The following is a 15657-nucleotide window of genomic DNA, read 5'->3' on the forward strand; positions in this document are numbered from 1 at the left end:
ATATATTCATAATATAGCATTTTTGTAACATTTAAAAGGACCATCGAAGAATGTTATTAACTTTTTTAACTTTTTGATGGTTAGCTAATGGTAGACAATGTGCAACTCGAGACCCCATACACCCAACCTTCGGGTAGTGGTCATATCACCTCTTGTCTTACAACTCCGATTCTCAACCTCCCCGTGGTGCTAGCTGGGGTGCGAGCAACTTTAGCGGAGATCGGGTACCCAACCCCGGTGGATGCTATGGTCGCATGCAAACCGAGACGGGGGCAAACCCCTAATTCCAAGGTGTTACGCGAGCAACCGTGCCGAAGGATGAATGGGCAGGGGGGTTTAATCCTGCCCTCTAACGGAGCCTGTGGGGAACCAGGGTGCACCCCACAGTATATATCCCTTACTGTGTTAAAGCAGGGCACTGACACAGCGGACCATTTCTTCCCTAGCTACTCGTGGGATTCAAATAATGAACACACCAAATCAAAATAAAAATATAGCGAGTGCCGACTGCTTGTCTCAGCCGGAACCTATGGAAGCCACAGAAGGTGAGCTCGAGAGACAGCTCTCTATCGAGTCGTTCACGGGAGTGCCATCCATTTCCTCTTCCGCCTTGGACTCCCCCGCGGAAGACGAGAGCATCGATGATGGGGTTAATGTCACCATCAAAAAGATCGACACGCCAATCAAAGAGAAAAACTTAGATACTCGGCAACTAAGTGGTGCGGGACGGAAGCGACTGAAGAAGTATCTCGCTCAAAATGTACCGTACGAAGAGGCCATGCGCCTAATTTCCACTGCAAAATGTACACCCCCTGCTAAAAATGCAAAACGGGCTCGCAGTGGAGATAACAGTGGTTCGAGCAGCGCGGAAAAGTCAAATGCCAAGAAGGCAAAGGGACCTTCAGCCCTTACGACAAAACCGGATCCCAAAGAACCAACAAAGTCTCGACCACAACAAAAAACAACGAGTGGGAGGTCAAATGGTGCCAATCGCCCAGGAAGACCGTTCGAGAAAACAAAAGGCCGAAAAAATGGCAACCAAAAGCCCTCTTACAAAGAGGTTGCTAGCTCTGTTAGGGTAGGCATACTCGCCAAAAACTACCCAAGCACACAGCTGACGACAGAGCAACTTAAACTGATTCAACAAGCGATAAAACGGGCAGTTCTCGGCCAACGGTTGGAGAAACTAAAACCGAAATTTGCGCAGTGTTGTTATAAATCTGGGTTCATGGTAGTGACATGTCTTGATCAGGCCACAGCGGACTGGCTACAACAAGTCACACCAGTGCTCAAACCATGGGTAGATGCAGAGCTCATCGCCGTTGGGGAAAACCAAATTCCCAGATCGGAGATTTTAAAGGCTCACCTACCTGGAGCTGCTGAAGACGACATCGAAACTGTTCAGGCTACTATAGAAAGCCAGAATGAAGAGCTGAGCACCGAAAGCTGGAGGTTCTATAATATCCAAAAAAGGAACGAGGCTCTCGAAGTAGTCTTTACCGTGGACGAAAATTCTTTGAGGGAGTTAGAGAAAAGGAAATTCGTTATCTACTACGGATTTGGTTCCAGTAAGATCTGGAAGATAAACCGAAAGAATCCAACAGACAGCGTTGACCGAGGGGAAAACACCGTCAAAGCTGCTCAAGGACCTGGGCTGCCTAAACCGGGCCTTGTAAAGGACCAGTCGGCGATAGACCAAGTCCGATCCGCAGAAGGAGAGACGATTGGCAAAGGTACCACTGAGGCCTCATCAGATCTCAATGAACTGGAGTCTATGAACCAGGGCCAACCTATGGACCAGGGACAAGACCCCGGGACTAACAAGAACAACGAGGAGAGCCACAGTGGATCCAATGCCGATTGCTCACCAGAAGGAACTGGTAAGTTGTATAAGGGCCGTATTTTGGAACTTAATCTACAGAAACCAGGACCGAGCGGGATGAGCAGCGTTGGGGGCATTTTAACCTCCAATAAACCTGTTAACACAAAACCGAAGACCGATAAAACGGCTCCGAAAAAACCGAGCACATGGAGCAAACCGAAAAAGGATAAGCAAACATGTGCAAATGACAAAAAGCCGGTGCATTGCCCCACATCCACGGGCAAAGCACTACCAAAATAAACACCTTAAAATGTGTCCAGGTGAATCTTCACCATGCCGTAGGAGCCTCGTGCACACTACTCAGAAGATTCGCCGCCGAAGACCTGGACCTTGCCTTTATCCAGGAACCTTGGATTAACAAGGGTAAAGTTAAAGGGCTATACACGCCGAATGGTAAGATTCTATACGATGAAAGCAGTTCTCACCCAAGGGCTGCTTTACTAGTAAACAATAGAATTAAATTTACTCCCTTTACAGAATTCATCAGCGGAGACATTGCAGCTATAAGGGTCGAAATACCAACACCGAAAGGTAAGCACACGGTAAGTGTAGCGTCAGCGTATTTCCCCGGAGATAGCACCGATATACCCCCACCGATGGTTGTAGAATATATGAGAAAGTGCCGGGCTCAGAACCAGCAATTCCTCGTATGCTGCGACGCCAACGCACATCACACGCTGTGGGGAAGTACCGACATCAACGCTAGAGGTGAGTCCTTACTAGAGTTTCTTTCACAAAATAATATCGAAATTTGCAATGAGGGAAACAAACCAACGTTTATAACGAGAAATAGACAAGAAGTCCTCGACTTAACTCTATGCACACCACTACTTCTAGATAAAATTAAAAACTGGGAGGTATCGGATGAAGAATCACTGTCTGATCACAGACATATCTCATTCGACATAGTGGGAGGGGTCATAATCAAGGACGTTTATAGAGATCCCAGGAAAACCAACTGGAGTCTTTATAAACACACACTTGAAGCTTGCAATCCTTTGTTGGAAACGAAAATACGAACAACAAAACAATTAGAGGAAGCTTCAAACAGGTTCACAAATAAAATTATATACGCTTTCGAAGCCAGCTGCCCACTCAAGGAACGTGTTTCAAACAGGAAAGTTCCTTGGTGGAACAGACAACTAGAAAAGTTGAGGAAAAAAACAAGAAAACTTTTCAACAAAGCAAAAGCTGACTCAAGCTGGGATAATTATCGTAAATCCCTAACAGAGTACAATAAAAACATTCGAAAAGCTAAGAGGAGTAGTTGGAAGCACATGTGTGAAACCGTGCAAACTACACCCGAAGCTGCCAGACTCCAGAAAGTTCTATCAAAAGAACATTCAAATGGACTGGGTCAATTGAAGAAAAAGAACGGGGAGTTCACTACAAACCCAAATGAAACGCTTCAATTACTACTAAGTACGCATTTCCCAGAATCCATTGAAGGAATAGAGATTAATGACACTCCGATTGAAAGACTCACTCGAAATGTCAGACGTGATGAAGCACTTCGCAAATCACGCACAATCTTTACACCTTCAATGGTTGACTGGGCAATAAGTACATTCAAACCATTCAAAGCAGCTGGTGAAGATGGAATTTTACCAATTCAAATACAGCAAGCTAAACAAATGGTAACACCTGCCTTGGTAGAGATGTTCGTCGCCAGTATGACCCTCTGTCATATTCCAACTCAGTGGAAGAAGGTGCGCGTGATCTTTATCCCGAAACCAGGGAAAAAAGATAAAACACAACCTAAGGCATTCAGACCTATTAGTCTAACGTCCATTATTTTGAAAATAATGGAGAAGATACTTGACGAGTACATTAAATCGCAGTATCTTAGCTTAAGTAAGCTAAACAACTTCCAGTTCGCTTACAAAAAAGGTATGTCCACGGTTACGGCCTTACATACCCTTACACAAAAACTAGAAAAGACTGTAGAGGCAAAAGAAATAGCACTCGCTTCTTTTTTAGACATTGAAGGGGCATTCGACAACGCATCTCACACTTCAATCGAAACAGCTATGAAAAGACGAGGGTGCCACTCGGCAATTGTTAACTGGACTAGTGCGATGCTAATAAACAGAACCATTTATGCAAGCTTGGGAGGACTTACAATCAAAGCCACACCAACGAAGGGATGTCCCCAAGGCGGGGTTCTATCACCGTTGTTGTGGTCCTTGATAGTGGACGACCTCCTAAACAAACTTGTATCCATGGGATTCGAAGTTATTGGCTTTGCAGACGACGTAGTTATTATAGTTCGGGGAAAACATGAGAATGTGCTGTCTAATAGAATGCAAACTGCACTCAACTACGCACTATTTTGGTGCAGGGAAGAGGGACTAAATATAAACCCTTCCAAAACTACTGTGATAGTCTTCACTAGGAGACGAAAAATTACACTAAAACCTCTAACATTAGATGGGGAAGTGTTAAACCTCGAATCACAAGTGAAATATTTAGGCATAATACTAGACTCAAAGCTATCATGGAACCCACAGATAGAGCATGTAATCGCTAAGGCTACAACAGCTCTATGGGTCTGCCTCAAAGGAGTAGGGAAAAAATGGGGACTACAGCCGAAAATTATCTACTGGATATTTGCAGCTATTATAAGACCCAAAATCTCTTATGCCTCCTTAGTATGGTGGACCAAAACTATGCAAATTACGGCCCAGAAAAAACTAGCGAAGCTCCAAAGACTTGCAACGCTAGCTATAACTGGCGCAAAGCGAAGCACACCGAATGAGGCTCTAAATGCACTACTAAATATTCTGCCTCTACATCAATTCATTGAGTTAGAGGCGGAACGTAGTGCCTTGAGACTCTCCAAATACAAAACTCTCTATGAAGGAGATCTTACAGGACACCTCAAAATCCTAAAGAAATTTAAATTAAACTCACTTATTGTGAAAAATGATGACTGGATGGAGCCCATTTTCAACCTAGACATACCATACAATGTAACTATCAATGATAGGGACGTGTGGGAGTCAGGTGGACCTGCGGTTCCTCCCAGATCGATCCTATTCTTCACTGATGGGTCAAAAATGGATAAAAGAACTGGGGCAGGGGTTTTCGGACCTAGACTCAGGATCTCAATTCCTATGGGAAACTGGCCAACAGTATTCCAAGCTGAAATTCAAGCCATTCTAGAATGCACTTTAGCCTGTTTGAAAAGGGGATACAGGTACACAAGTATCTGCATGTTCTCTGACAGCCAGGCTGCTCTCCGAGCACTAAGTACGTTCACATGTTACTCCAAACTAGTTTGGGAGTGTATAGTTGCACTAAGAAACCTGGCCATAAGGAACAGAGTATCTTTATTCTGGGTACCAGGCCACTGCGGTATCCTAGGGAACGAAGAAGCAGACCAACTAGCTAGGGAAGGATCTCAGGGACTGTTGATTGGACCTGAACCTTTCTGCGGAGTATCGAGAAGTGCCTTGACTATGGAGCTCAAGAACTGGGAAAGCACCACTATTGTTTCCAACTGGAAAACAGCGGAGGGAGCAACCCAGGCAAAAAGATTCATTGAACCAAGCGCACGACTCTCAAAAAACATGTTGAACTTAAGTAAGCACGAATTAAGTACTTACACAGGTCTCTTGACCGGACATTGTCCAACAAAACAGCATCTCAAAAGGATAAACATAATTCTGAACGATGACTGTCGGTTCTGCGGGTTCGAAAAAGAAACTGCAGAGCATCTTCTATGCAACTGCTGCGCCCTCCTAAATAGGAGAGAGCGAGTACTTGGGGCAAAGTTAATAAGCGCACAAGACATATGGTTGCATATCAGCCCTAAGAAGGTTATATCATACATCTTTGATATCATACCCGATTGGGATAAAATGCTTAGTCAGCAATCAACTGTCACTCCAATCAATAGTGCAGGTGAACCTGACAGCATATAGTAACGCGGGGTAAACACCACAATAGATCAACTACTGGTCGCAGTGGGCTCTCCCCTACAGGAAAAAAAAAAAAAAAAAAAAAACTTTTTGATTATTGGCTTCAGTTTAATGATTTGCACAGCTTAAGTGTTAACCATTGGAATCTTTACTTTAAATCATAAGAAATTTGTTTTATATAACTCTATTTATTGTATCAATGCAAGAAATCATAAGGCTAAATGGTCGCAGTCACCGAACCATCCTCTGTTACACTGAACCTCGAAAATACCCAAACTTGAGAACTTTCCCCGCCAACCCGAATGAAACGCCCTCCCTACAGGTTTGGCTATTGGTGGCATAGCTCAAAGTTAAGCTCTTAAAGGAGAACTCATCCCCCAAAATCTGATACCACAATAAAATGGAAATCAAAATAAAAAAATAATATTGCCAGGTTCAGGAATCACACCCATACCTGCAATGGCTTTGCGATTACCGTCTCAGGATGCTAACCGCTCGACCACCGAAGAATTGTTGAGAGAGGCAGCTACATCATCGTATATGTGAGACTTTCTGCGAATGAAGCGGGAATAAAAGTTATCCCCCAAAAAAAAACAGTTCTTCGCTTTGAACTTACCCCCCAAACCTAAATCTGCCACACTGAAAATCGGAAACACCCAAACTTGAGAACTGCCACCCGCCAAACCTAAGTTCAAGATTGACAACTTAAGTTTGTGAAAAAATCACAGCTTGCCAATAAGCCAAACTTGTCCTTCAAGCGAAGAACTGTTTTTTTGGGGGGTTTTTGCTGTAAGCGCATCTGATTCTGTTACCTCCATCGTGGCAGATTTAGGTTTGGGGGGTAAGTTCAAAGCGAAGAACTGTTTTTTTTTGGGGGATAACTTTTATTCCCGCTTCATTCGCAGAAAGTCTCACATATACGATGATGTAGCTGCCTCTCTCAACAATTCTTCGGTGGTCGAGCGGTTAGCATCCTGAGACGGTAATCGCAAAGCCATTGCAGGTATGGGTGTGATTCCTGAACCTGGCAATATTATTTTTTTATTTTGATTTCCATTTTATTGTGGTATCAGATTTTGGGGGATGAGTTCTCCTTTAAGAGCTTAACTTTGAGCTATGCCACCAATAGCCAAACCTGTAGGGAGGGAGTTTCATTCGGGTTGGCGGGGAAAGTTCTCAAGTTTGGGTATTTTCGAGGTTCAGTGCACGATGGAGGTAACAGAATCAGATGCGCTTACAGCAAAAAACCCCCAAAAAAACAGTTCTTCGCTTGAAGGACAAGTTTGGCTTATTGGCAAGCTGTGATTTTTTCACAAACTTAAGTTGTCAATCTTGAACTTAGGTTTGGCGGGTGGCAGTTCTCAAGTTTGGGTGTTTCCGATTTTCAGTGTACAATTTAGACGTTTAGTAGTATACGAAAACTAGCGTGTATGTCATTATTTTGAAATTGTTTTCGATGGAATTTAAGGAATTCGCTCCATTCGGTATCTAATTCAATCAAAAATTTGCCAGATTTGCACTAATAATTTTATTTTTTTACTTCAAGTCAACACGAAATAAGCCGTTAAAGAAAACAAGAATGAGGTCCTTAGGCACGACTTCCGGCTGCTGGTGTACAATCCGAAGTCATCGAATTCTCTATCTGGTAAGCTCCGTTTGAATCGTTTAAATTTATGTAATTATTTGGAGATTGACATTTATCTCATCAACCTTTCATCTAAAACGAACATCTTTAAATTTTCTTGCAAACACAGTTTCCGTTGCGGAATACTTCCTATCTGTTGACGTGGACGAATGTTACAGGACAACATTTCCTCTGGGAGTTTCTTCTACGCTATAATTCATCGTCTCTGCGTTCAAGGCCAAAGTAGACCCGGTTTAGGATGCCGACATTAACGGGTTGGAGATGAGATGGATTGCACTGAATTCGAGACCCGGATGAAAGTTGGTAAGACAGCGATAAATTTTATACTTTTTCTCCTAAATTTTATAAACCATTACATTATTGACAGGTTTCGGTCGAGGAGCCTCCCAAAAAGCAACATTCAAGCAAGTAGTCCCGGGCTGAGCGGTTGAGTTCAAAACGTTGGCTGATGGATAAATAGTGTTGAATACAAGAGAAAACACTACACGACTGATTTGTGACTAAGTTTAATTTTTTGTTGTAAAATTTAAAGAGAATTTATAGAGAAAATAGTTTACAAATTTATAAGTTAAAGTTAAGATAAAATGCTCATTATTGTTATTCATATTGTAGATATTATTGGTTTTTAATGAAATTCTACTGTAAATGATGCATACGGATATTTACATGAATAATATTGTATAATTACTTGTAGAAACACGATTCTTGTCAAACCGTTCTATTGCAAAAATCGGAGATTTACATGTAATAAGCCAAATTATAACATGAAACTGTAAATTATATAACTGTGAAAAAGTTAGGAAAAGTGTATGTTATGGCTGTGTTAATCATTACGTTGAATAAAATTATCAGATCTCATTATTTTCTTTTACTTTTGCAAAATAACTGTATTCGAAATTTGAATCATATTCCAACAAGAATCGAACCTAGGCATTAAAATGGCATTACATTTTACAGGCCTGTAATTTCAAAGCAGCCTGTAAAAAATCAGCTCACGTAAAAATAAGTGTCATGCGATTTTTTTTCGACCTGTAAAATTACGGTAAATGTCCTGCTCCTTTTTGTTACAGGATATTTGCCGTAATTTTACAGCAATTAATTTTTGCTGTGTAGTTTGAATTTCTAAAAACTATTTTCTACGTCTGAAAGCCTATAAATTGAGTATCAAATAGGCAAAATTGGGTTTGTATTTTAAATTTTTTTTGTGTTAGTAAAAATATGATTTCAAAATCTTAAAATATCTGTTTTTTACAAGGCTCGCAAACAAACAGCTCTCCTGATGATACCAAAAAGCATTTAGAAGCAAACGGGTTGTTGAATATGAAAGAACAACTTTTTTTTCTTTGTATATATACAGTTATAGTAATATTTTTATAGTCATTTAATGACAAATTTTTTATATTTAAAATAGAAGGACATTTTCAAAAAGTAAGGCCGTATTGGAAAAATGGATAGGAATTCTATAAAATGGTTAACTTTGAAGAAAAAATGAAAATGGAAATAGTGCGGGGTTCTTAGAGAATGTGTGAAGGTAAAATTTCACTTGTATTTTGAAGCTCAGACTATTTAGCAATTGTTTTAGTATGCAGCATCATTGATACTGTTTAACACACTATGCTTCAATAGTGGAAGGTCTATTCGAGCTAGTACGCTCCAAGGCTCTCCTCTCCTTTTCACGACTCAAGGTAGATCTCTGCTCAAAAGACTCGAGATCCGAAAACCTCCTCGCATCGACTCGAGGTTGACCCCTCCTCTGCACTATTCAAGTCCCGATCTCTCCTCTAGCGACTCTACTCATAATGACTCGAGATGACCACTTATACCCAATCTCTTGTTGACTAAAGGCCTGATCTCTTATTTTGCGACTCGAGACCCGAACTCTTATCATAAAGACTCGGGATTGACCACACAAACCTCTCCTCCTGAAGATTCGAGGTCTGTGTCCGTCGTGTGCCGGTCGAGAGCAGCTTATCATAGACTCGCGCTTGTCACAGCACATGCACGGGACTTAACGCAACGACTCAGATGATTCCCGACGAAGGCGTAATCCTACTCCGACTCGAATGGCTCACCCGGCGTCGAGAGCCACTCTACCCGTGGGTATTCCCCGATCGTGGAATAACCCTTTCCCAACGATTTCCACTGCAAATAAGGTATAGTCTTATCTCCGCATCATCGGTCATTGGAAACCGCCCAACTCGGATACTCCTACGCACGAACAGGGCGCACCCACGGCATCCGCTACGCAGAAGATGTTGCCTTATCTTTGTAGCTTCAAACCGTAAGGTCGGAATGACCGTTTTTCGATCTTCTTTATGCCTTTGGCTGGCAACACTAGGATTTTCGGCCCGCGGCTTTTTCTGCCCGTCGTGTGCCGGATTGACTGCAGCTTGCCCTGGACTAGCGCCTGTCACGGCACACATTCGAGACTTTGAACGCTACGACTCGGATGTTTCCCGACAGTGACGACATCCTACACCAACTCGAGAGGCTCGCCCGTCATCGAGAGCCTCTCTATCCGTGGGTATCCCCCGACAGTGGTTAACCCTCTTCCTACGAAGTCCGCTACGGGGAAGGTATAGTCTTATACCCGCACTTTTCACCTTAGGAAACGACACTACTCGGATACCACCGGCGTTGGGATATCCTACACACGTTAGCGGAGCCTTTCGCCAATAGGACTACATCATCTGCAAATTCTACGAGTTCAGCTCCCGATGGGAGGTTCATTCGTAGGAGCTCGTCGTACGTGATGTTCCACAGGACCTGGCCGAGTATTGACCCCTGTGAAACACCCGCCGAAACCTCTTGTATTCGTAAACCCTCACCGGTCCTCTACGGAAACCAAACTGTTTCTCCGAGAGTCCGCCCTCACTTTCAGTATACCTCTGAAGTCGGTTGTGAATCACCTTCTCCAGGACCTTACCCGCTGTGTCCAGTAGACAGATCGACCGATACGCCAATGGGTCTCCTGGAGGCTTACCCGGCTTGAGGAAAGTTGAGGGCATAAAGAAGCTATGAATGAAAATGAGTTTGGAAATGATTTAAAATTAAATTAAATCAGAACGAATTTGAACAGCACAGTTTCCTAATCAGTAAACAAATAACTTTTTCAAGTGTGTGCCTTGGTTCAAGCTGCACATATGAATAAGCAATTGACCTTAACAAGGTATGAAGTATGATTGCTAATAATAATTGAGGCGCTTAGGATCAGAGGGGTGCAAGTGCCGAAATAATGATTTCGAGAAAACGGGCCTCAAAGTTTTTTTTCTAAATCAAAATTATCGAATCAATTTTTCTACTAAATTTTCGATGGAGTGTGTCTCATGAGGTCTAAAATGAACGATTCTGAAAGAAAAACCCAAGTTTTTGCGATATTTATGTTAAAACGGCGAACTACTTTTATTGATATTTTTCACTTGCATCCTTCTGATCCCAAGAATGACACTTGCACCCCTCTGACTCCAAACAATATGATAGCATCTTTTTGGAACCTGTATGTAACGAGTATGTTTTATTTGTTTTGTTTTTGTTCACACATTTAATTTTCTACTTTTTCGGGCTTCAAATTTTTATGCAACTCATAATGAACGAGGTTTGCAAGTTCCACTATCCTAATTCCCAGAATTTGTTGAAAACTTTCAATCTCTCTTTTTCCTTATTGGATAATTAATTTCCTTCCCTTGGTTTCGTAGCTTTTTTCGCAAGATAAGTTTCCAGTCTGCCTGATTTCGTTGGCGTTTTTGTGGTCTTGATGAATGGCCAGTTGACTCTCCAAGAATGGACTCATTCTCGCTAGCAACTGCAGCAGCAGCAACTTCCGATTCTCCAGAAGAACCGAGGATGTTTAATTTTTCTTTTTTTGGTCTAATTAAACCAGACCTCTTTCCTTAAAAGTTATGTAAATATTCCTTAAAAGACTTAATGTAATTTTTTATAAACTACCTGTCGCAACGACGCATCTGAACTTTTCGAAGTTTTATTTTGTTCCGTGGGATAGTATGTGACATCATGATCAGAGCCTGTCGAAAACTCTGAATCCTCTGAGCTTTCATCCGAGAGATTTTTCTTAGATATATTTGCCAAAAAATTATTGGTAAATGCGTTTTGTATCTGCTTTTTATCCCTATTAGCATTAGCTAAATTTGCCATAAAAAAATTTTTTTTTAGAATTTTTTGTATACACAACAATGAGATTTTCATGCCGACGAAGCTACACCTGAATCTATTTTCATCACTTCTCTATCTGGGGACTTTGGATTATCCTGGTCAGAACTAGTAGAAAATCCTAGTCGGAGCTAGATGATGTTGTTTTCAACTGACAAAAATGTATACGTTCTAATGAAATCAGCCTACAAGTATAATCCTTTGGTGTCAGAAGGGTGCAAGTGCACTTGCACCCTTCTGACACCAAACGAAACAGGATTTTCATTGACACGTTTTTTTATAGATAGCTTAAAAGTATCGAAATAATTTTCCTTTTGATCTGTGTCTTCTACAGAATGTTAATCTATACTTTAACTTTCCAAAAAACAGTTTATCTCAGTTTTGATAAAAAATCACTTGCACCCCTCTGATCCTAAGTGCCTCAATTGATAATAACATTACGTTTTCTATGAACCATTAAAATCTACAACATGCACACGATACACTCTGGCAACATGGCAGTTAATTTTAGTAATTAGTAATTAGTAACATCTCAGTTAAAGATTTTACTGAAAATCCTGATGCGATACCTATTCCAAACATTAATAAGAATTTAGACGGTGAACAGTTTGTTCTTTGAATGATAAAAAACCGCAACAGAAAAATTATCACATTGTTTCACATAGTATTTGTCATTAAAAATAAGAATGCTGAACGATGTTCCAGATTTTAAATTTCATATACCGTACCTAAATTAGAATTATCAGAATAAAGAATCTCGACCAAAATTAGATTTTGCAATTATTATTTAATTTAGAATCCAGAATGACGAAATCGTTGCTCTTAGCTGGTATTAGGAATACGTACAGAACATTTTAGCCGGAATAAATTACGTTCTACTTCTAAAATTCTTACAGTTGTTCTCAACCAAGTCCAACCAAACCAATACACTCAGAAAAATACTATTATGTATGCCATAAGATTCTCTTATGAAGTGGCGCCATAAGAAAAATTAATGAAATTCATAAGATTGTCTTATGACGCGAATGAATTCTGAAGATGAACGCCTACTTCAATGAGAGGTTGTTGCTTTTCATAAGAGATTCTTATGGAAACAGTAAATCACTTTCTAATAAGAAAAATTCTCGATATTTCATGCTGAAAACATTCACTTTATTGATTGCCAAATTTGTTTAAAATTAAATCCTTCATGGTCACCATCAGCAGCGCATCAACAGACGGCTCCATCAAAGTATTTTTTTGCCGCATCTTAATCTTCGACCTTTCGTTTTTTGCCGATCAGCTTGCTGAAAAGTAAACAAATAATGTATTTTGGTTTACTAATATATTCAACGTTCACACCAAAAACATCAAATCGAACTTACCATTCATTCCGGAGATAACAATAACATTTAACATTGAAGGAAAACTATAAAAACTATGAACTGGCGATTGCTTCGTACTGTTAGATGATGAAAAAAAACTGATGCTATCAATGAATGTGTTCATCATTTTTTCACAATGCCGTTTCTTCTATTTTTCATAAGAACATCGTATGAAAATTGAAAGAATTTCATAAGACTCTTATGAAAAATTAGTTTGGACGCAAAAAAGTGGTTCATAAGATGAATCTTATGAAATTTATAATAAGATTTCCTCTGAGTGTACTACTCTGGCTCCAGCATCGGCTTATACCGTATTTGTTTTCACCACCCGAAAGTGTTGCACCTTCCACGCTGAAAACGAGCATGAATCGAGTTTTGCACTCACCTTTGTTGGTGTGTGTGAAATCGGCAGTGTCAACAGAAAACATCAAGCTGTCAAAAATCCATTACAGCTGGTATTTGTTTTCGTTTGACTTCGAAAATTGAAATCAAATTTACTTCAGTTGATCTTTGTCTTGCAAATAATATAAAAATTTTAGCATGAATTTATGTACTATGTTAAATTGTGAAAATTTCAGATTAATTTTATTAGAGGCTTGCTTGGTAGATTCGCCTCTGGCCCTGATGATAATAACTGCAATACCGGCTGATTCTGGGCGGTCTATGTTTGCTGCTGCTGGACTGCAGTTAACCCAGCTTGATGGTTCCGATATTTTGTCTTGAGAGTATCGTTTATTCCTCGCAAATCTCATCTTCTTCGTTCGAGTATTTCCGTTTCAGATTACAAATAAAAAATCGAAAACGGCGAACTCGGATCGCGGAAAAGTTTAATAACATACCGAAACGAACGAAATTCAAGCCCTTGTAGGGATGAATCATCCCACAGGATGAAAATCCCGTATAAAAAAAGAAATTCAAGCTCCCAATGCGGGTGCAGTCTCGAACTGCCTTTTTTGAAGGGCAACGGGTTGGAATCCGGGACTTGACGCAACCGAGCATCGTCACCCTAAATAAAGAACAGTTTTTTCCCGATTTTCACGCACTCGGAGGCTTCAACGCTCGAAGCTGGCTTGTAGCAGAGTAGCTTCGAAGCAGCTTAACGCTTCTTGCTGCACGAGACCAACTTAAGGGACCCGCCCGAGCAAGAGAACTCTTCGGTTTGGGCGATTCCGTCAGATCTTTGGGTTGCAATTTTTGCACTCGGATTTGCTGCTCTTCTTCGGTATCTCCTGGAACCGATTGCAGCAAGCCTTCTGGGCACATTTCTTCTTGGGAGCGTCCGATCCGCATTTTCCATTTTTGCTTGAAGATGAAAACGAGTGACTCTTGGTAACTTTCTGGCTGCCTCCAGTTGCTTGAGGGCCGAGATTCGTTTGTTTGCTTTGGAACGTTTTCTCCGGATAAAATTCTCCGCCTCTGCTGGAAACGGCACTGGTATTGAATCCGGAACAAGTTTCCGTAAATTAAGGAAAAACACAATGTGGAAACAGCTAGAACGCAATTTTTGCGGTATAGAAATAAACAAGACCAGCTGATATTTGTTTACATCGGGGAGCACGTCCTGTCAAAAATCATGATAGTATTGGTGAGAGCGCCAGCAACACCGAATATTTTCAGAGTGTTCCACCGTCCACTTTATGGTGCACTACCAGTGGGCCACCATCCCTGAAAACGAGCATGAAAACAGCAAAAAGTGCACTACCGGTAGTGCCCCGGTGCACCACCACACGAAAACGAATTCTCTATTAGTGTTGCTTCAGGTTCCCTTATCTATCGTGACGATTATTATTAAATCATTTACCAACGTAGCAATTGCCAGAGGATTTTCTGCTGAAGGATTCAATCTAGGTTCTACTCTATTTTCTTAAGTTCCAACTCACCTCGTTAGCGTTGTTGTTCGCAGTTCTGAGTGACGCAATTTCTACAAACGCCAGTGAAAACAGTACCAGCAGAATCATCTGGAAGCGGATTATCCGCCCCCAACGCTGGCGATTCCCCATCTGGAACTTCATTGTACCAATTTTTCCCTTTTAAAGGACTGTTGTACAGATTTTCAATTTCACTTTCCACTAATGGTGTGGTCCAGGGACACTTCACAGGTTCAGATCTTCAGGAATGGAATGACAATGAGACCAAATCCCAGCACCCACCGCTGGAGAAAACTTTCGATATGCACTGATGGTTACTTCCAAAAAGTTTTCCTCCACCCAACTCATTACAGCCGATTCTATAGGTTCCGACTTCCTCGAGTGAATTTGTTTTTCCCTGAATAGGCAAAACAGTTCAGCCTCTATTTGTAAACCCCAAAATGTAGCAGGAAAATAATTGCACAATGATCACAAAGTCCGTTCCTTTCGATCACAAAAAAATAAGTTGTACACTTTTCTTCTGTACAGAGCGCGACTCATAAGAGCATTAAACACATTCGATCCGATTGAAATGCTGGCAAAAACTGACGAAATTGCGTGTTTTGGTTATGGTCCATCAAATGACAGATCATTGTTTTCAAGCCCGCTTGACTGTCAGTTGATTATCGACGCAACAAATCGCCACGCCATATTTGTTTTTTTAAATTCAAAATTTTGAAAATTACTTCATCAAAAGTATGACGTTCTAGGCGTTCTATACATCATTTTGAGCATTAATTTGTACAGATATTGTTTCAATTCGGTTGAT

At 41.0% G+C, this 15657-nt stretch overlaps 1 protein-coding gene across 1 annotated transcript in view; it reads right to left on the reverse strand.

The window, feature by feature from the left end:
• LOC129757743 (serine/threonine-protein kinase/endoribonuclease IRE1-like) overlaps positions 1-15419 on the reverse strand; it is a 178887-nt gene extending 163468 nt beyond the window's left edge. The window contains exon 1 of the mRNA XM_055755031.1: positions 14862-15419. Within this exon, the coding sequence (XP_055611006.1) occupies positions 14862-14993 (132 nt within the window). The 5' untranslated portion in view covers positions 14994-15419. The remainder of the gene's footprint in view (positions 1-14861) is intronic.
• Positions 15420-15657: the final 238 nt, after the last annotated feature.

Source organism: Uranotaenia lowii, chromosome 3 (genome assembly GCF_029784155.1).
Source record: "Uranotaenia lowii strain MFRU-FL chromosome 3, ASM2978415v1, whole genome shotgun sequence".
Taxonomy (NCBI): Eukaryota; Metazoa; Arthropoda; class Insecta; order Diptera; family Culicidae; genus Uranotaenia; species Uranotaenia lowii.